The sequence below is a fragment of the Oryctolagus cuniculus genome, chromosome 11, assembly GCF_051225735.1.
Source record: "Oryctolagus cuniculus isolate XC-2025 breed Fujian yellow rabbit chromosome 11, ASM5122573v1, whole genome shotgun sequence".
NCBI classification, from domain to species: Eukaryota; Metazoa; Chordata; class Mammalia; order Lagomorpha; family Leporidae; genus Oryctolagus; species Oryctolagus cuniculus.
Window position 1 is genome coordinate 53,303,885 of NC_142877.1, and position 21,023 is coordinate 53,324,907.

The 21,023-nt window shown below is 45.5% G+C and overlaps 1 protein-coding gene across 3 annotated transcripts in view; it reads right to left on the reverse strand.

Moving 5' to 3' along the window:
- Positions 1-21,023, reverse strand: part of RACGAP1 (Rac GTPase activating protein 1) — a 38,718-nt gene that overhangs the window by 6,422 nt on the left and 11,273 nt on the right. For all 3 annotated transcript variants that reach the window (XM_008256433.5, XM_002711137.6, XM_008256434.5), the window contains 9 exons: positions 13,454-13,656; positions 11,935-12,071; positions 10,902-10,971; positions 9,178-9,231; positions 8,439-8,519; positions 6,829-6,946; positions 4,646-4,776; positions 3,476-3,640; positions 55-150 (listed from right to left, as the gene is read on the reverse strand). In XM_008256433.5, coding sequence (XP_008254655.1) covers positions 55-150; positions 3,476-3,640; positions 4,646-4,776; positions 6,829-6,946; positions 8,439-8,519; positions 9,178-9,231; positions 10,902-10,971; positions 11,935-12,071; positions 13,454-13,656 — 1,055 coding nt within the window. The remainder of the gene's footprint in view (positions 1-54; positions 151-3,475; positions 3,641-4,645; positions 4,777-6,828; positions 6,947-8,438; positions 8,520-9,177; positions 9,232-10,901; positions 10,972-11,934; positions 12,072-13,453; positions 13,657-21,023) is intronic.

A 21,023-nucleotide genomic window follows, 5' to 3' on the forward strand; every position in this document is an offset into this window, starting at 1 on the left:
CGTAATTGCTTGACACAAATAGCAATTTCATTCCGTCGTCAGGACGATTCTTACCTCAGTCAGCCCTCTCTGCTCGATCTCATTTACACAGTGGACAATGATGGAAGGGATCATCGGAGAGGTCTGGGACACAAAATCAGCCAGCATTCCCTGTGAAAGGAGCTTCAAGTTACCACTGAAAAACCACGTGTGAAGAACTACCTCCACTAACCCTCAGGATGGGACAACATGTCTACTTTTAAATTCCTACTGCCAGGGCAGGCACTGTAGCATAGTGGGTAAAGCTGCCACCTATGGTGCAGCATCCCACATGGGCACCAGTTCCAGTCCCAGCTGCTCCACTTCCTATCCAGCTCTCTGCTAATGGCCTGGGAAAGCACTGGAAGACGGCCGAAGTCCTTGGGTCCCTGCACCCACATGGGAGACCTGGAGGAAGTTCCTGGCTCCGGATTGGCACAGCTCTGGCCGTTGTGGCCAACTGAGAAGTGAACCAGAGGATGGAAGACCTCTCTCTCTGCCTCTCCTTCTCTCTCTGTGTAACTCTGACTTTTAAATAAATAAATAAATCTTAAAAAAAAAAAAAAAAAAAGAAATTGCTATTGCCAAAGCATATATCAAACACAGATCCTCAGTTTCTTTTCCTACCTCCAAACTAGGACCAATTCATGGTCCTAAAAACCCCTTGCAAACAGGTAATAAGACTATCAGCCATAACCATTACCTCTTTCTCTTCAACAATAATGAGCAATAATGAGATTACAGGTATGGCTTATAATATAATATAATATAATATAATATAATATAATATAATTATAGGTATGGCTTTTAAAATAAATACTGTAAAAAGGAAAAACTCCTGGGGCTGGCGTTGTGGCACAGTGAGTTAAGCCACTGCACACAATGCCAGCAGTCATATGGCCGCCAGTTTGAGTCTCGGCTGCTCAAATTCCAATCCAGCTCCCTGCTAACGTGCCTGGGAAAGCAACAGAAGACAGCCAAGTTTTTGGACCCCTGCAACCATGTGGGAGACCCAGATGGAGTTCAGGCTCTTGGCTTCTACCTGGCCAAGCCCTGGCTATTGGGGCCATTTGGGGACCGAACCACGGGATGGAAGATATATTGTGCTCTCTCTTTCTCCCCTTCTCTCTGTAACTCTGCCTTTCAAATCAATCAATATTTATTTATTTATTTTATTTATTTTTTTGACAGGCAGAGTTTAGACAGTGAGAGAGAGACAGAGAGAAAGATCTTCCTTCCGTTGGTTCACCCCGCAAATGGCTGCCACGGCCAGCGCTGCACCGATCCGAAACCAGGAGCCAGGTACTTCCTCCTAGTCTCCCATGCGGGTGCAGGGACCCAAGTACTTGGGCCATCCTCCTCTGCCTTGCCGGGCCACAACAGAGAGCTGGAATGGAAGAGGAGCAACCAGGACAGAATCCGGTGCCCCAACTGGGACTAGAACCTGGGGTGCCAGAGCTGCAGGCAGAGGATTAGCCTAGTGAGCCGTGGCGCCGGCCAAATCAATTAATCTTAAAAAAACAAAAACAAAAAACCTTCTTTGTAATTTAACTTTTTGCAGTATAAAAAATGATTTAACACACCTCATAGATGACCATGATACCAACCTACCTGCAGAGGAGAGTTTCACGGCCCTCTAACAGAGTTCTATATTACAGAGAATTTGTGCAACAGCAGATGTGCAAATAAGAACTCTTAAGATTAGGGGGAAATAACCTTTAATTTATGACAGAGTGGATAGCAGCACAGTTACTTTGCATTGATCCTTGCTAATGGTGCTTACATAATAAATTTAACTGATTTAACTGATTTTTAGAAATGAGAAACCTCGTCTCAATAACCTAGTATGGAATATATAACATGACAGATATTCACAGACGAAATTACATAATGGAGGCCGGTGCTGTGGCATAGTGGATAAAGCCACTGCCTGCAGTGCCGGCATCAAATATGGGTGCCGGTTCGGGTCCCAGCTGCTCCACTTCTGATGCAGCTCTCTGCTATGGCCTGGGAAAGCAGTGGAAGATGGACCGAGTCCTTGGGCCCCTGCACCTGCATGGGAGACCTGAAAGAAGCTCCTGGCTTCAGATCGGCACATCTCCAGCCACTGCGGCCAATTGGGGAGTGAATCAGCAAATGGAAGACCTCCCTCTTTCTGCATCTCCTCTCTCTGTGTAACTCTGACTTTCAAATAAATAAATAAATAAATCTTATTGAAAAAAAAAAAAAAAAGAAATTACATGATGGCTGTAAACTGCCTCAAAATAACTCAATAGGCAGGATCAGCAAGGAGAGGTGAGGATACTGATAAGTTAAGAACTGACATGAGGGGGCTGGCATTCCATATGGGCACCAGATAAGTCCCGGCTGCTCCACTTCTTTTTGTTTTTTTTTGAAAGATTTATTTATTTCTTTGAAAGTCAGAGTTACACAGAGAGAGCAGAGGCAGAGAGAGAGAGAGAATTCTTCCATCCGCTGGTTCACTCCCCAGTAGGCCACAATGGCCAGAGCTGTGCTGATCTGAAGCCAGGAGCCAGGAGCTTCTTCAGGGTCCCATATGTGGGTGCAGGGGCCCAAGGACTTGGGCCATCTTCTACTGCTTTCCCAGGCCAGAGCAGAGAGCTGGATCAGAAGTGGAGCAGCCGGGACTTGAATCGGTGCCCATATGGGATGCTAGCACTGCAGGCGGTGACTTTACCCGCTACACCACTGCACTGGCCACTTCTGATCCAGTTCTCTATTATGGCCTGGGAAAGCAGTAGAAGATGGCCCAAGTGCTTGGGCCCCTGCACCCACATGGGAGACCCGGACTAAGCTCCTGGATTTGGATCAGCCCAACTCCAGCTGCTGCAGCCATTTAGGGAGTGAACCAGCAGATGGAAGATCTTTCTGTCTCTCCTTCTCTAACTCTACCTCTCAAATAAATAAATCTTAACAACAACAAAAAAAGACATGAGTAACAACAGTTAACTAACAGGAAGTTAAGTAACAGGAAGCAGGAGTTAGTTACACTAATTCCTCTACATAACTGAATTTTTCCATAGTGTATCATGGCGAGGGGATTTTGGCTTAAAACGATTATTAATGGCCAGCGCCGCAGCTCAATAGGCTAATCCTCCACCTGCGGCGCCGGCACTCCGGGTTCCAGTCCTGGTCAGGGCGCCGGATTCTGTCCCGGTTGCCCCTCTTCCAGGCCAGCTCTCTGCTGTGACCTGGGAAGGCAGTGGAGGATGGCCCAAGTGCTTGGGCCCTGCACCCCATGGGAGACCAGGAGAAACACCTGGCTCCTGCCATCGGATCAGCACGGTGCGCCAGCCGCAGCTGCCAGCCATGGCGGCCACTGGAGGGTGAACCAACGGCAAAAGGAAGACCTTTCTCTCTGTCTCTCTCTCTCTATCTACTCTGCCTGTCCAAAAAAAAAAAAAATTAAATAAGCAGACAAATCCACAAGTCATACCTCTCCTATCTTGACAGGTGTGCCCATCAGAGTGGGAATGCAGGGAAGAGGACAGCGCTCCCGGCATTCTGGATGTGAAACCACACGACAATCTCGACACTTCAGAGAGAGTTTGCCAAATTTGATTCGCTTCCCACATGGAACACAGGATTCAGGCTTAATAACCTGAGGATAAAACATGAGAGACGGAACAGAGCGGCATAAGCGAGAAAATATCATCATCAACCAACATTCACTGAGCATTTGGTATGTGCCAAACAACTTCCCAAACCTTTTATACATATTATGTAATTCTCACACAATCCTCTAAGGTAGGTTTTAGTTTCTTCATTTTAAGATAAAGAAAATCAAAAAGAGCTTGAGTAACTTGCCTAAGGTCATACAGCTAGATGTCAACAGCCTGGAACTATGGAAAGAACGTGCTGAGGAGGGGTCAGAAAAGCCGCGCATTAAACTCACCTCCTACTAACACACAGCACAAACATGTCAATTAACTCCCCGAGACCTAGTTTGCTTGCTTGGGATTTTAATGGGATCACATGGTACGAAGTTAAAATGTTCTGAAAGTCTAAAGCACTGTATTCAAATGTAACATGTAAACATGTATCACTAAAAAGTACAAACAACTGTTCTGCAAAGCTGCTTTAATTTCATATTATTCACAAAATACCCTCCCTGTCACCAGTAGCTTTCCCTCAAGAGTCAGTCTGGACAGAGAAAGGAAGTTTCTATTGAAACTTCTTCCTGGTAAGTTATTTTCACAATTAAAAGAACTGAATGTTGGGCTGGCACTGTGGAGTAGTAGGTTGAGCCTCCACCTGAGATGCTGGCAACCTATATGGGTGCAGGTTTGAGTCCTGGCTGCTCCAATTCCATCCAGCTCCCTGCTGATGCACCTGGGAAAGCAGCAGAAGATGGCCCAGGTGCTAGGGCCCCTGCCACCCACATGGGAGACCAGAAGCAGCTCTGGACTCCTGGCTTCCTCCTGGCCTAGGATTGGCCATGGTGGCCGTTTGGGGAATGAACCAGTGGATGGAAGATTCTCTCTCTCTCTTCAACTCTTTCTGTAACTCTGTCTTTCAAGTAAAATAAAAATTTAAAAACAGAAAATGCTATTTTTAAGAAAAAATTGAATATGCCCCAAAGGAAAAGGAATGATCAGAGATTTACCGTCTTAGAGACAAAGTCATGCAGACGCATCCCTCCGTTGTTCTGGGGCGTGCCTGAATTGTCCGTCTCCGTTCTTGGCTCCAGTTGCCTGCTGCTCAGGGTAGAATCGCTGTTCCATGGTTGTAAAGTACCTAGAAAACAAGTAAGTTTAAGCTTTGTGCATTTTTTATTTTAAAAATTTATTTATTTATTCATTTGAAAGGCACAGTTACAGGGGCCAGCATTGTGGCATAGCAGGTTAAGCAGTCTCCTGCAAAGCCAGCAGTCTATATGGGTGCTGGTTCATATCCCAGCTGCTCCATTTCTGATTCAGCTCCCTATTAATGGCCTGTGAAAAGCAGCAGAGGATGGCCCAAGTGTTTGGGCCTCCACCACCCACCTGGGAGACCCAGAAGCTCCTGGCTTCAGCCTGGCCCAGCACTGGCCATTGTGGCCACCTAAGTGGATGGAGGACCTCTAACTCTGACTTTCAAAATAAATAAATCTTAAAAAGAAAGAACAAAAAAAAAAAAAAAAAAGAAGAAGAAGAAGAAGAAGAAGAGAGCTACTTAGACAGAGACAGAGATCTTCCATCTGTTGGTTCACTCTTCAGATGGTTACAACAGTTGTGGCTGCTGGGCCAAGCCAAAGCCAGGAGCTAGGAGTGCCATCCGGGTCTCCTACACAGGAGGCAGGGGCCCAAGTACTTGGGTCACCTTCTGCTGCCTTCCCAGTACATTAGCAAGGAGCCAGATCAAAAGCAGAGCAGTCAGTGTCAAACAAATAAAGCTTAAAAAAAAAAAAAAAAAAAAAGTAAAGGGGTCCCAGCATTGTGTCGCAGCCGGTTAAGTCACCACCTGTGATACCTGCATCCCATATGGGTGCTGGTTTGAGTGCCAGCTGCTCTGCTTCTGATCCAGCTCCCTCCTAATCCACCTGGGAAAGCAGCAGAGGATGGCTCAAATACTTGGACCCCTGCACCCAAAAGGGAGACCTGAATGAAGCTCCCGACTTCTGGCTTCAGTATGGTCCAGCCCTGGCCATTGCAACCATTTGTGGAGTGAACCAGGGGATGGAAGATCTCTCTTTCTGTGTCTCCCTCTCTCTCTGTAACTCTGCCTTTTAAATAACTGAATTGATATTTAAAAGTAGAGGAAACAGAAAGTACAGCAGCCAAGGACTCCATGGCACTCATACGGGGTGCAGGCATCACAGGCAGAGGCTTAGCCTGCTCCACCACAATGATGACTCTAAGCCTTACTTCTTGAGAATTTTATCCGGGCCAGCGCTGTGGCATGGCAAGTTGGGCCGCTGGCACCAGTGTTCCATATGGCACCAGTTCGAGTCCCATCTGCTCCACTTCCAATCCAGCTCCCTGCTGATGAGCCTCGGAAAGCAGAAGTTGAACCAGATCCTTGGGCCCCTGTATCCGTGTGCGAGACCTGGATGGGGCTCCTGGCTCCTGCCTGGCTCAGCCCTGGCCTCTGCAGCCATTTGGGAAGTGAACCAGTAGATGGGAGATTTCTCTATATATTTTTCCTTCTCCATCTTTGTGACTCTGACTTTCAAATAATTAAATTTAAAAAAGCAAAAAGAATTTGGTTATTCTGAATATTAGCTCCAATTTTAACATAATTGACAGATAATAACCTGCGACTCGAGTCTGGCATTGTGGCATAGCAGGTAAATCTGCTGTCTGCAATGCCAGCATCCTACACAGGTGCCAGTTCAAGTCCCGGCTGCTCCACTTCTAATCCAGCTCCCTGCTAATGAGTCTGGGAAATCAGCAGTGCACGGCCCAAGTGCTTGGACCCCTATATCCATGTGGGAGACCTGGAAGAAGCTCCTGGCTTCAGTCTGATCCCATACCAGCTTTTGTGGCCATCTGGGGAGTAAACCAGCACATGGAAGATCTCTCTCTCTCTCTGTTAATTGTGCCTTTCAAATAAATACATCTTTAAACGAGAGAGAGAGATCAATGGCTATGCAAAAATTACCAAAAAATGTTTCAAGGAAAACTAAATTTCATTCTAGTAGCCAGGCTGGCAATCAAAGGCTAAGCATGACACAAACCAATCTCAGGTTCTAAGCAGGTACAGTAAGAAACTACCCAAAACACCCAGTCTCTGACTCAGGAGGGTTCTTGGAAACTATGTTCCCAAATTTTACCCAGTTTACACAATTTAGTCACAGAGACAACATACCTATTTTCCTTCGGCTCCTGGTCCAGTATGGCACAGTCTCAATAGTAGACACGGCTTCAATGGGCCCGCCATCATTGGGAACAGTCACTGTAGTTTTCGCAACAATGGACTCATTTCCCTGCAAGAAAAGTAGTTAGAAGGGAAGGATGAACAGAAACAGTCTAACTTTCCTTTCATTACAGGGTAGTTCGGAGTGGGTGAGTCTTGGCCAAGACTTGAGACCATAGTCCAAAACATGCTTAAGCTGAAATGTCCTATTTTATAATGTAAATATAGGTCACAGGAGGATATACACAAGCAACTCAGAATCAAACATAAAGCTGATAGTTGATTACTTAATAGGACTATTTCCACTCACATGAATGCTAAGGTTCCTGTTATATATGAAAACTCCCATCAAAGATCTCAAACTAACACTATAATGTTGACTTAAAGGAGTTTTTTGTTTTTTTTTTTTTGTTTTTTTTTTTTTTTTTGACAGGCAGAGTGGACAGTGAGAGAGAGAGACAGAGAGAAAGGTCTTCCTTTTGCCGTTGGTTCACCCTCCAATGGCCGCCGCGGCCAGCGCGCTGCGGCCGGCGCACCGCGCTGATCCGATGGCAGGAGCCAGGAGCCAGGTGCTTTTCCTGGTCTCCCATGGGGTGCAGGGCCCAAGCACCTGGGCCATCCTCCACTGCACTCCCGGGCCACAGCAGAGGGCTGGCCTGGAAGAGGGGCAACCGGGACAGAATCCGGCGCCCCGACCGGGACTAGAACCCGGTGTGCCGGCGCCGCTAGGCGGAGGATTAGCCTAGTGAGCCGCGGCGCCGGCGACTTAAAGGAGTTTTTAATGCTTGAGACAACTAATTGCTGTTGTATTCAAAACCACAGTTCCAGGCCAGCGTTGTGGCGTAGTGGGTTAAGCCACCGTGTGTGACATCGGCATCCCATATGGGCACCGGTTCAAGACCCAGATGCTACACTTCCAATCCAGCTCCCTGCTGATGTGCCTGGAAAAGCAGCGGAGGATGGCCCAAGTCCTTGGGCCCCTGCACCTACGTGGGTGACCTGAAAGAAGCTCCTGGCTTCAGCCTGGCCCCACCCTGGCTGTTGGGACCATTTGGGGAGTGAACCAATGGACGCAAGATCTCTCTCTGTATATCTCTCTCTCTCTCTAACCCCTTCCTTCCATCCATCCTTCCTTCCTTCCTTCTTTCTTTCTTTCGACAGGCAGAGTGGACAGTGAGAGAGAGACAGAGAGAAAGGTCTTCCTTTGCCATTGGTTCACCCTCCAATGGCCACCATGGCTGGTGCGCTGCAGCTGGCACACCGCACTGATCCGAAGGCAGGAGCCAGGTGCTTATCCTGGTCTCCCATGCGGGTGCAGGGCCCAAGCGCTTGGCCCATCCTCCACTGCACTCCCAGGCCACAGCAGAGAGCTGGCCTGGAAGAGGGGCAACCAGGACAGAATCTGGCACCCGGAATGGGACTAGAACCCGGTGTGCTGCCGCCACAGGTGGAGGATTAGCCTATTAAGCTGCGGCACTGGCCCTGACTTTCAAATAAATAAATCTATCTTCAAACAGACAGACAAAAACAGACCACAGTTCTCTGGGCCTTACTATTCTTACCTGGTCGACTGTGGACCCAATGGAACGAGTTTTCTTTACAGGTCCAGGGGGACCATCAACAAACTGCCGGCTGTTAGAGCGCTGGAGAGGGGAGCAAAGACCAGTAACTTCAGTGCCAAACAGGTTCAAAGCACATAAGCTAAAACCATTCTATCAGACGATATGCTGGCAAGTCCTACAGTAAATAAACAATGTGCTCTTTCTCATACCCATTTCCACATGAAGAGTAAGTTGTACCAACACAAAAATACCCTCAGTGCCCTAAGGGGGAAAAAATGAACAAGCTTTGGAGAAATTCGGATGACAGTGCCACAAAAAAGGAGAGCTGTAATCCTATCTAAGGATGTGAAGTCTTTGGAAACACATTACATACCCTAAACAAGCACACACAGATAGGTCTCTGTATCCCATTATACACACATTTCATCTTAAGCTTATATTACAGCACAAAAGTCCTGCATAAAAATTCACATGACAGCCTGAAAACAACTTAAGCATTTCCCTTTCTACTGTATGAATGAACTGAGGCACAGCCCAGGCCAGGGGAACAACATCCCATCCTGAGTTACTACCTCAAAGACTATCAATACCACTCCCCACCACAGCAGGAATTGATTTGTAATATGTATTTAACAATGGCTAGAACAACGTGTCAGAATGTAATTTCATGGCAAATTTTCCAAAGGAAACTTATTGTTACTTTAGAAAAAAAAAAAAAAACTAAAGAAACTATACATACTCTCTTTTCTCTCTTCTTCAGTTTGAAGGTCTTCACCAAAGAAGAATCCCAATCCTGTTGACAATCACACTGCATTAATTTCCTTCTTTGGTTAGGCCTTGCCTATTCCCGTGCAAATAAATGTAGTGAACTTTAAAGGCTGCTCAAGTTACCACCCAACTTACGATGGGGGGTGGTGGGTGGGTGTGAAGGGAAGGTCTCAAGTGCTTTAGCTGCAGAGTTACAGGAAGTTAATATGCTTTCTTTCAAAAATTGAAGCTATTATAATAGAATCAGGAATCAATACCACAGAGGCAAGAAAAGGTTAAAGAATCACCTTCTGCCGTGATTACTTCCGGTGCCTGGTCCTTTATTTCTGATTATTTTTGTAATTAGTTTTAAAACTTACAGGATGTTAGGCACTATACTGATCGTGTTAGGTGTGATTCTTGCCCTCAAGGGATTGTTACTGTCTAACCAAATGTTCTGTGCAGTACTGCCACTTAAAACGTCCCAGTTCAGGTTTCATATCTCCGAGTCATCCCTCCTCCTTGGGTCCTAAAAAGATGCTCACCGCTGAAGCATTATTTGGCCTTTGCTATGGTCTAGCTTCAATATACTTATTTTAACCACTTGGATCCATTTTAGTAGCTAATTAGCATTCATTTCCTTATTCCTGGTGCTTCCTGAAAACATAGGATCTAGAAACAGTTGCATAGAGCAAACGGTATCATAGGTAAATAAATTTAACTTCTCTAATTCATGGCCAAGTTATTTAGCTACTGGTTGTTATGATGTAACTTCAACAAACATCATATCTGGAAATCTGGCTCCAAAACCAGTTGATAACATGTTCTGGTTCTATTATACATTCCATACCCATTCTTTTATCATTGCTGTTTTCCAGAAGGTGATGCCTAATATTTGTATCTATAAAATGGCCATCTTCCTCTCAATCACATGCTAACTTTGGGTGAAAAACTCCTAGCCATGTAAAAGCAGTTCTCTCATTTTGCTGTATCAGAAAAGCAACCGATAACTTCCTCTGATTTATTATTTTGTTTGCCAGTTCTCAGTGAGCAACAGAACACACACACAAATCAGTGACAGTCTCTTGACTTTCCAAGATGAAATCAGGGGACCACCTTTCATGCAGAAATGCCCATGAACTAAGAGAAGGGCGCTGCCCGATGACTGTGGAGTAACAGGGCGCACACAAGTGAGCCACTCTTGACCAAAGCATTCTACAGTGCCTAGAAACTCTCTTCACAAACTTCTGGCTAAAGTGCTGGTATGCTGGTTTCTTCTAACTGTGAAGTATGGCTGAACTTTTCTAAAGAACCAAACAGACTCAGAAATAAGGCACAAGTCTTATTTACCCCAAGAGCAGAAAACAAACTCTGTCTGGACATGATTTTGCTAAATTTTTTTTACTGCTAGCTGGAGCTTTAATAAATAAGTCAAGATATAATCAATTAGGACATGCTGCTCACAGAGATCCATTAAGTAAACTCAACCTCATACCAAATCCTGAATTCTATATTCTCACTTCCAGAAACTAAACAAATATATAAGCCCATCTCTTACAGCCTGTGTTGATTTATATTTTAAATTGCTAGCTCAGAATCTATAACACATCAACTAATAAAAGGGTAATAAAGTCTGTCCAGAGGAGAAGGCGGGAGAGATGCTTGAGGGAACAGGGGTAAGAAAGGTAGATAAGCGAGGAGATCAAATGTTATTACCAGTGATTCATCAGTCTTGTCAAAGCTGATATCTGATAAAATGGAACCAGACTCATCGATGGTTGACAGTCTAGATGAGTGAAACAATGCAGTGTTAGACATGGAAGACTGCAGAACATAAAAGCCACCATCACTCAGAACAAGTACCCTGGCTGGGTCACACCGCAGACTCGTGGCACTAGCTTCTCTATGGAGACAACCACAAGCTGAAACCCTAGCAGGGGGCGGTTGCTCTTTACGGTTTTCATGGGAGAATGTGTGTGCTGCATGAGTACTGATGCAACGCGGCTGCTGTTTCAGCAGAAGTCATGTAACAAAAGGTCTTGTCACAGCTGCTTCAGGCAACAGTCAAGCCTGTGGGTGCTATTCCCTGCTGGGTTCCTACTACAGGCTGCTAAAAATTCACGAGGAAGTTTAATGGGTGAAGTTTCCCTTGATCCCAGTTGTGGCTGCTTTCTACAATAGAGAGTACTACCCAGCATTAGCTTTAAGAAATTAAGCCCATACATCTTCTTAGTTATAAAGATTCCCCATAAAACAATCAGGCAACAAAACAAATAGCTCTAAGAATGCTGACCTTTCTCTACTTATTGTATTGGGGGTGCTAAATCCAAAGCCTGCTTGAGACTATTTTAAATGGTGATGCAGTACAACTGAAATTACTGTCCAGGCTGGGCTCACAGGCACCTTTCTAAACCAGAGGAGCTACAAGAGCTCTCTGGAGAGTAAACACTGAAAGCACTGCTGAGCTGCCACTTTCACCTTTAGGTTTCGTAGCAATGTGCAGGATTAGTTATTGATGTGCAATTTAGCACCAACATCAAAGTTTTATCCAGGGTGAAACAATATCCTAAGGAAAGATAAGAAAATATAAGAAACAGGGAGGAATCTGTGCCTTTATTCCCTAACCCTCCAGTCTTCTGCTCTATTAAGCACACATTCCAGGAGCAGTATATTTTGAGAGTTCAGATAACAAGAACTTCTGACACTTGTGTTGCTCATGATCATACAGCCACAGATGCGGTTCCCCCACCTCTTGTTCCCGGCGTTGCCACTGGATGGCTGGCCCCTGTTGAGAAAGGCCAGAGCTGATTTTTGCTCCTCGCTTAGTTGAATGCTGCCAGATGTGTCACACATGAGCATCTCTCGGATCAGCTGAATCTGTCGTTCCTACAGACCAAAGCAAAGTGAAACCTCAGTCCCAGCCAGGGGAGAAAATTCCACCTGAGATTTATGGGACAGGCAGACCACAAGACATTAAAATATGGCATTATGCAAATGGGCCTTCAGGAGGGCTGCTACACCAACAGCATATTAATTCACACCAAGCCCTGATTGTGTCTCTGATTTGACTGGTAAAACGAACCCTACCTGGAACAGTGGGCTTTCTGTTCTAAGACTTCTGGATCAAACAGCTAATCCAAGACAGTAATGTAAAAATGAGAGTCCTAAAATAGATCTCACATAGCAAAACCACTTTAGTGTCATTCCTATCAGGACAATTATGGGCTGCTTCTATGGATCAGAGCAGCCACCCACCTTTCTAAATAGTGGAGCAAAATGCATTAAAATAGATACAAAGCTGTAACACACTGGAAGCAGACAATCTGAGCTCGCTGAGGCATCGAACTGTGTACAGGACGGAGTAGTCTCTCAGCAGAAAGGCTTCCCTCTGCACCATGACCCACCCTGGCACATGGAAATGATAGTGGTCTCCATCACTGTCAGCCACACTGCTCAACTGGCTGAGTGCACCCAGCTCTTTACTCTGAAGGAGACAGCACTGACGAAGCAAAGACTGAGAGCTGTTTGGCTTGTATCAGTGACAAAGTACCAGCAATTCACATAAGGATGAAGGTATTCTCAGAAGTACTGTAATAAATAATGAATGATCACCAACTTGTGACTGATCAAGTACACTGGGACTTCCCTGCCTTTCACCTTAATTTTAATATTTTATTGGTTTTTTAAATGTTTGTTTGCTTTCATTTTATGTAAAAGGCAGAGAGACAGAGGGAGATCTTTCATTCATTGGTTCATTCCTGAAATGGTCACAATAGCCAGGGATGGCAGGTCAAGGCCAAGAGATGAGAACTCCATCCAGATGTCCTGCATGGGTGCTAGACCCAAGCACTGGAGCCATCATCTGCTGCCCGCCCTGGTGTGCACTGACAGGAAGCTGGCCTGGAAACAGAGGAGCCAGGACTCAACCCAGGCCCTCCAATATGGGTTGTGGCATCCCAAGCTGTGACTTAAGCCTCTTCACCCAACACCCACCCCTAATTGAAAAATTTAAAATTTTCATTTTAAATCTGCTTATTAAAGCAATCATTTTAAGTCTAAAAGAAAAAAAAAATTTAAATTTCAAACTACAGAGAACAGGACTCCTAGGCTGCAATTTCAGCTCCAACAGTGGGCAAGTTGTAAAGGATAGGTCACTTTCAGTTCTCTAACGTAGAAGAAGAACCTGGGCACACATAACAAGCAGAAATATTATCAGACCACGCTCCCCACTGCGGTCATCCTGTCCTAGCACAGAGCATGGTGCACACCAGCTTTTCGCAGTCCGCCTCGGCTCGCTGTCTCCGTCGGATCTCCACGTCCACTTGATTGCGCGCATGCTTCAGCTTCACATCCAGGGCGCTTCGCTCCGTCTCCGCTTTCATCAAAAGATCCTTGTACTTCCCCAGCTCGTGGTCTGTTCTCTGCCACTTTTTACGGAAATCCTCAAAGTCCTTTGCCAACTGGATGAATTCTGAGGAAAGGAGGAAACTTTAATAATTCAAGTGCCAAACAGAGTACAACTGCTCTTAAGTCATGGCAGTTAGTCTTACTCCAAACACATTACTAAGACCCCAGCTGAATTATGGGCAAATCCAGCTGAAAACCAGGAGCAGATTCTGGATAGGTCTGCACTCTAGATGAGAGCTTTGCAGGAAGCAATTCCTGTTTCAATGGGCCACTTACTTTTCGGCTTAGCTAGTGGCATCTGCTGTGGAACATGTAACTCATCAGTCACCTGGCTCCAGATGTAACACCAACACTGAAAACTCCTGAACAGAATGCAACTAAAGGGAAGACACCTTTGGGGCAGCTGTCACACACCAGGACAGTTACAGCTGTAAAACAAAAACAGCCTCCTTTACAGTTACACAGTGCTGGGCCAGAGAGATGTTGAACAGCAAATTCAAACGTAACTGCTGCAATATGCTCTAGTAGATATAGATTAACATTATAGATGTCTAGGCTTGCATCTCCATTCAGCTATATAATTATATGAATATTGATTTGAAAGTAAACAGCCAATTTGCTTTCGCTGTTTAACACTGCCCTGAAGGGCATGTAAACATTCTACTTTATAAAAAAAGAGAAGACCATACTAGCTTTGGAAAGTCACTAATAACAGAATGTGGACTCTTTCCAAGTGTCTACAAAGAGATACTTCCAACAAAGTGTCGCTTCCAATACAGAACCTCAAAGCAAGATAACCCTGACAGCACTCATTCTTTTTCTTTTTTTTTTAAATGATTTTATCTTTTGCTTATTTTAATTTATTTACTTTATTTATTTGAAAGACAGAGTTATAGAGAGAGGTCGAGCCAAAGAGAGAGGTCTTCCACCTGCTGGTGGCCACAACAGCCAGAGCTGAGATGATCCGAAGCCAGGAACCAGAAGCTTCTTATAGATCTCAGATGTAGGTGCAGGGGCCCAACCACTTGGGCCATCTTCTACTGCTTTCCCAGGCCATAGCAGAGAGCTGGATCGGAAGTGGAGCAACTGGGACTTCAATCATCACCCATATGGGATATAAGCACTGCAGGTTGGGCCTTTACCCCTCTGCACCACAGCACCAGCCCTGGCATTCATTCTTATCAACTGTTATTGGCAAAGACTATTCTTCCACAATGTATTTGCAAGTGTCTTATAATTTTCTAGTTAACCTTAATCCATCTTTAAGCATCACTCTCTATCAGCATCATGGAGGAAAGTCCCAAAGTGTATATCTGTTGCTGGTCAAACTAACCCAGTTTATAAATGAAAACTAGGCCAAATTCACACAAAGCTAGCAGATTCCTAAGTATTAAGGGCACTTTTTCTATTTGATTTTAACCTAGCAGTACAGAAACAATACAGTGCTTTTTTCAGCAACTTTCATAATTTGGCTGATTTTCAAACTTACAAATTAGGATACCTAACTCATTCTAGGGAAACTAAGTCACAAGGAAACTTTAGTTTTAAGCAGACAACAAATGTTAACAAAATAGGATAGAGTCAACACAAATACCAAGGATCAAAAAATAAAGCATTGGGGCTGGTTGTTGTAGCATACTGGGTTAGGCCACCAACTGCAACGCAAACATCCAGTTCTAGTTCCAGCTACTCCACTTCCAATCCAGCTCCCTGCTAATGTGCCTAAGAAGGCAGCAGAGGATGGCCCAAGTTCTTGGGCTCCTGCATCCACATGAGAAACCTGAAGGGAGGTCCAGGCTCCTGGTTTCAGCCTGGCCCAGCCCTGGCCATTGCAGCCATCTGGGGAGTGAACCCACAGATGGGAAATCTCTTTCTCTCTCTCTGTCTCTCCCTCTCCATAATTCTGCCCTTCAAGTAAATAAATCTTAAAAAAAAAAAAAAAAAGTATTACAATTCAGTTTTAAACAGTATACTGGTTTAGTTAACAGTCTGGGACAAATGACTTTTTTCTTTAACTTAAGGAAAAATAAAACAATTCAAGGCTTCTTCAAAAATTTCCTGGAAGGAGCCAGTGCTGTGGTATAGCAGGTAAAACTGTCACCTGTGGCACCTGCATCCCATATGCGCGCTGGTTTGAATCCCGGCTGCTCTACTTTCAAGCCAGCTTCCTGCTAATGCACCTGGGGAAGTAGTAGAGCCCCAACCGCCAGGGCTGGGCCAGTCCAAAGCCAGGGAGCCAGAAACTTCATTTGGGTCTTCCACATAGTGTCAGGGCCCAAGTACCTAGGCCATTTTCTGCTGCTTTCCCAGGCCACTAGCAGGGAGCTGGATCGAAAGTGGGACAGCCAGACTCAAATTGGCATCCAAATGGGATGCTCGCACTGCAGGCACCAGCTTTACCTACTATGCCACAACATTGACCCCTTGAGTATTTCTTTTATTTGAGAAACCCAGAGACAGAGAGCTCCTATCTGCTGGTTCACTCCCCAAATGCCTGCAACGACCATGGATAGGCCAAGGCCAGAGCCAGGAGCCAGGAGGATCACTTGGGTGGCAGGAAGCCAATGACCTTGAGTAATCACCACTGACTCCAGAGTCTACCAGGTGGCAGGAAGCTGGAATCAGGAGCCGGAGCCGGGACCTGAACACATTGCGGTGTGGGATGTAGACATCTTAACCACTAGGCTCACCACACTCGATCTGTATACTTCTGTGGTTTTTTAAAATTTTATTAATTTTTATTATTTATTTTTATTTGAAAGTAGAAAGACAAACACAGACAGGCAGAGAGAGCTGTTCTATTCACCAGCTCACTCCTCAAATGCCTTCAACAGCTGGGGCTGGGTCAGGCAGAAGCGAGGGGCCAGGAACTCCGCTCAGGTCTCCATGTAGGTGGCAGGGACCCAACTACTTGACCACCACGTGCTGCCTCCCAGGATCTGCATTAGCAGGAGAGGCAATCACAAGCAGAGCCAGGACTCAAATCCAAGCACTGTGATACTGCACACAGGCATCGCAGCAGTGGCTTAGGAGCTGCAAACACCCACCCCTGTGACAGAAGAAACTATAGTCCAAAAACCTTATAGCCTCCCGCTGTGGTCAATTACTTTTTTTTTTTTTTTTTTTTTTTTGACACGCAGAGTTAGACAGTGAGCAAGAGAGAGACAGAGAGAAAGGTCTTCCTTCCGTTGGTTCACCCCCAAAATTGCTGCTACGGCCAGCATGCTGCACTGATCCAAAGCCAGGAGCTTCCTCCTGGTGTTTCTTTTCTTTTTTTTTAATATTTATTTATTTATTTATTTGAAAGGCAGAGTTAGAGAGAGGCAGAGGCAGAGAGAGAGGTCATTCCATCCACTGATTCACTCCCTAGACGGCCGCAACGGCCAGAGCTGTGCAGATCCAAAGCCAGGAGCCAGGAGCTTCTTCTGCAGGGGCCCAAGCACTTGGGCCATCTTCTGCTGCTTTCCAGGCCATAGCAGAGAGCTGGATAGGAAGTGGAGCAGCGGGGACTCAGACTGGCGCCTATATGGGATGCTGGCACTGCAGGCCGCAGCTTACCCTCTATGCCATAGCACCAGACCCGTTTTTACACATATTTCTAAATACAGTGCTGCATGTACTCAAACATTTTCTAAATTCAAAGAATGAAAATATTTCTATCTGACCTAATTTTGCTGAACTGTTCGTCTTTTAGGATACTCCTTCTTGATAAGTCTTATTCAATTGGAGTTTTAAGTTCTATACATTGTTAACTGGCCACACATTTCAAGTCTAACTGAACTGGATGAAGACGACTCAAGCCAAACCAAATCAAACATCAGTTCATTTCAAGGAAGTAGTTCTTACTTTAACAGTACAGATTATTAAATTACTGGTCCAGCTTAGTTTAAGCTACACCAAACTCAGAACATCTGTATACCTGATTAAGAAATTACTTGTAGCCAGCGCCGCAGCTCACTTGGCTAATCCTCTGCCTGTGGCACCGGCACCCCGGGTTCTAGTCCCGGTTGGGGCACCGGATTCTGTCCCAGTTGCCCCTCTTCCAGTCCAGCTCTCTGCTGTGGCCCGGGAAGGCAGTGGAGGATGGCCCAAGTCCTTGGGCCCTGCATCCTCATGGGAGACCAGGAGGAAGCACCTGGCTCCTGGCTTCAGGCTTCAGATCGGCGCAGTGTGCCAGCTGTAGCAGCCATTTGGGGGGTGAACCAACGGAAAAAGGAAGACCTTTCTCTCTCTCTAACTGTGCCTGTCAAAAAAAAAAAAAAAAAAAAAAAAGAAAGAAGAAAAGAAAAGAAAAGAAATGAAATTACTTCTATGTACAATTCTACTTTGAATGAATAGTGGCCAGGCATTAAGCCATCTCTTTGGATGTCCCCATCCCATATTGGGGTGCCTGATTTAAATCCCAGCTATTCTGCTTCCAACCCAGTTAATGAACACCCTGGAAGGCAGTAGATGGTGGCTCAAGTGATTGGACTTCTGCCATCCACATGGGAGACCCAGATGGGGTTCCTGGCTTCCGGCTTCAGGCCTGGCTGGGAGGCGATTAAGAACACTTGGGAAGTAAACCAGTGCACAGGTACTCTCTCTGTCTCTTAAATAAATAAATAAAAAGAAGATAAAAACCATGTATACTGGGGAAAACAAAATCCCTAGATTATTAAAATAACTTTAATTGAACATTAACTTTCATTTTAATCTTTTTAAAATTACTTATTTATTTCAAAGACAGAGTTATAGAGAGAGAGGGAGAGACAGAGAGAAAGAGAGAATGCAATCTTCCATCCACTGGTTCAGTCCCCAAATGGCCCCAATAGCCAGGGCTGGGTCAGGTAGAAGCCAGGAGCCAGAAACTCCATCTGGGTCTCCCATGTGGGTGGCAGGTCCCCAAGCACCTGGGCCATCTTCCACTGCTTTCTCAGGGCACATTAGCACGGAGCTGGTGCTTGTATGGGATGTCGGCAATGCAGGCTGCAGCTTAACCTGCTGCACAACACCACTGTCTCATTCTGATCTTTCATAACGGAAAAATAAAATATCTGTACCAAGGCAATGAAAATAAATTTTTGGTTAATTCATTTTATGAACTTCTGTTACCAGTAAAATATTAATAAACAGGAAGAGGAGGGGGAGAACAAAAGGATTCTTGGGCGCGGAAGAAATCTCAAGACTTAAGAAGAGGAGAGGGGGCCGGCACTGGGGCATAGTGGGTATTCTATATGGGTGCCGGTTCTAGTCCCGGCTGCTTCTCTTCCGATCCAGCTCTCTGCTATGGCCTGGGAAAGCAGTGGAAGATGGCCCAAGTCCTTGGGCTCCTGCACCCACATGGGAGACCCAGAAGAAGCTCCTGGCTTCGGATCAGCTCAGCTCCGGCCACTGTGGCCAATTGGGGAGTGAACCAGCAGATGGAAGACCTCTCTCTCTCTCTCTACCTCTCTGTAACTCTTTCAAGTAAACAAATAAAATATTACAAAAAAAAAAAAAATAAAAAGAGGACAGATACTTGCACAAAGGAAATTCTAGAGTCTAAAAAAGACTGAGCTACTTCACTTTCTCAAAGGCCAACATCCCAAGTTACAGATTAGAAGAAGGGGATGAAATGTTCCTCTATTTTATAATAGAAATCAATGGGAAGATAGAAATCTACTTATATCTACAAAAATAAATGTCCTATGCTTTTCTTTTGAGGGTGGAGGGTTGGCAAAATCCCTTCCAGAAGTATTTCTACAGCCAGTATCTCAATTTATCTCCAAATCCCCTCAGTGTTCCCATAAAGGAGATAAAGACATTTAAATTCCTATTTTACAGATGGAGAAACAGACCCAGAAATACCCGTCAACAGCCCAGCACTAGTGTCAGGACCCTCCCCTTGAGACCCCTCTCTGGGCCTCCATATTCTATCAGCTGCCTCCTGCTGGAGTTCTCACCACCCGTGTCTTCAACCATGCCCTGTCTCCATCTTCACAGCCTCCACTCCAGTCAGTGCACTTGCTGCCTCCTTCCAGAGCCACGGCCACCATCTCCTTCCTCAGCATTCTCCCAGCTGCCACCTCTCACAGTCTCTGTCGGTCAGGTTAATCCTCCCAAACCTGGCTCTGATTGTATCACTCCCCCAACTCCTATTCCCCTCATACCCTAAAGCCTCTTCCCTACACTCAGGATGCTGCTGACCTAAAATGCCCTCTCTCATCTCTGCTTCCTGGGATCCTGACCTGCACCTAAGGTTCAACTCAATCCCTACTTTTCCCTGTGAAGCCATTTAGTTATCCCTTTCCCAAAACTCAATATGGGCTAGAAGCTTTGATAGGTTCTCATAAAATGTTTGTGGAATAAATCTGAGGCCTTTTTTAAAAAAGATTTATTTTTATCTGAAAGGCAGAATTAGAGAGAGAGAGAGAGATCTCCCATCCACTGGTTCACTCTCCAAATGGCTGCAGTGGCCAGAGCTGGGCCAGTCTGAAGCCAGGAGCCAGGGGCTTCTTCTGGGTCTCCCACATAGGTGCAGTGGCCCAAGCACTTGGGCCATCCTCCACTGCTTTCCCAGGAGCATTAGTAGGGAGTTGGATTGGAAGTGGAGCAGCCAAGACTTGAACCTCGTGGGCCAGATTTGCAGGTGGTAGCTTAACCCGTCACTCCACAACACTGGGCCCTAAACCTGAGTTTCAAAAGTTCTTATTTCATACTCTTCTCCCACCCCTCTGGACTCCAAAGTAATCTACCTTCTAAGATGATGTGACCTCAAAGAGAAGCCTAATTAGTATGCCACTGCTGTCACTGAGCTGACACCACATGACAGGGTCATGTAGCAGCTATCAGAGAGAGAAAATAGAATATTGTTTTAAAAGGCCTGTAAGTGGATAAGCTATTAAAAACATCAATTTAAAGAAAATACTGAATGGCATAAGCAAAATGCTTTACTAAGTACCATGGAGATTTAAGGAGAGTTCAAGACACAGTTCTCACATTATTTTTATAGCAGTGAGCCTGGCTTGACAGTAACATTTACTAAAATAGGTACTGGTGAAAATCTGAACTAGGAGAGCTTACTCCACAGAGAAGCTGCTCCAGAACATTCCCTTCGATCCCATGCATCAGGGCTATCAGCTCCATTTCCTTTCTCGCTAACTCACTTTCCAGACCTCCTTGTTCCCCTCAGCTCTCTACCCAATCTCAACCATTTAGTACTAAACAGCAAATACACAAAGAAGGCTAAGGCAGATGCCTAGTTCCCACTTCAAAAAGAAATTACTCTGGGGCCGGCGCTGTGGCGCAGCGGGTTAAAGCTCTGGCCTGAAGCGCCGGCATCCCATATGGGTGCCAGTTCGAGCTGCTCCACTTCTGATCCAGCTCTCTCCTGTGGCCTGGGAAAGCAGTAGAAGATGTCCCAAGTCCTTGGGCCCCTGCACCCACGTGGGAGACCCAGAAGAAGCTCCT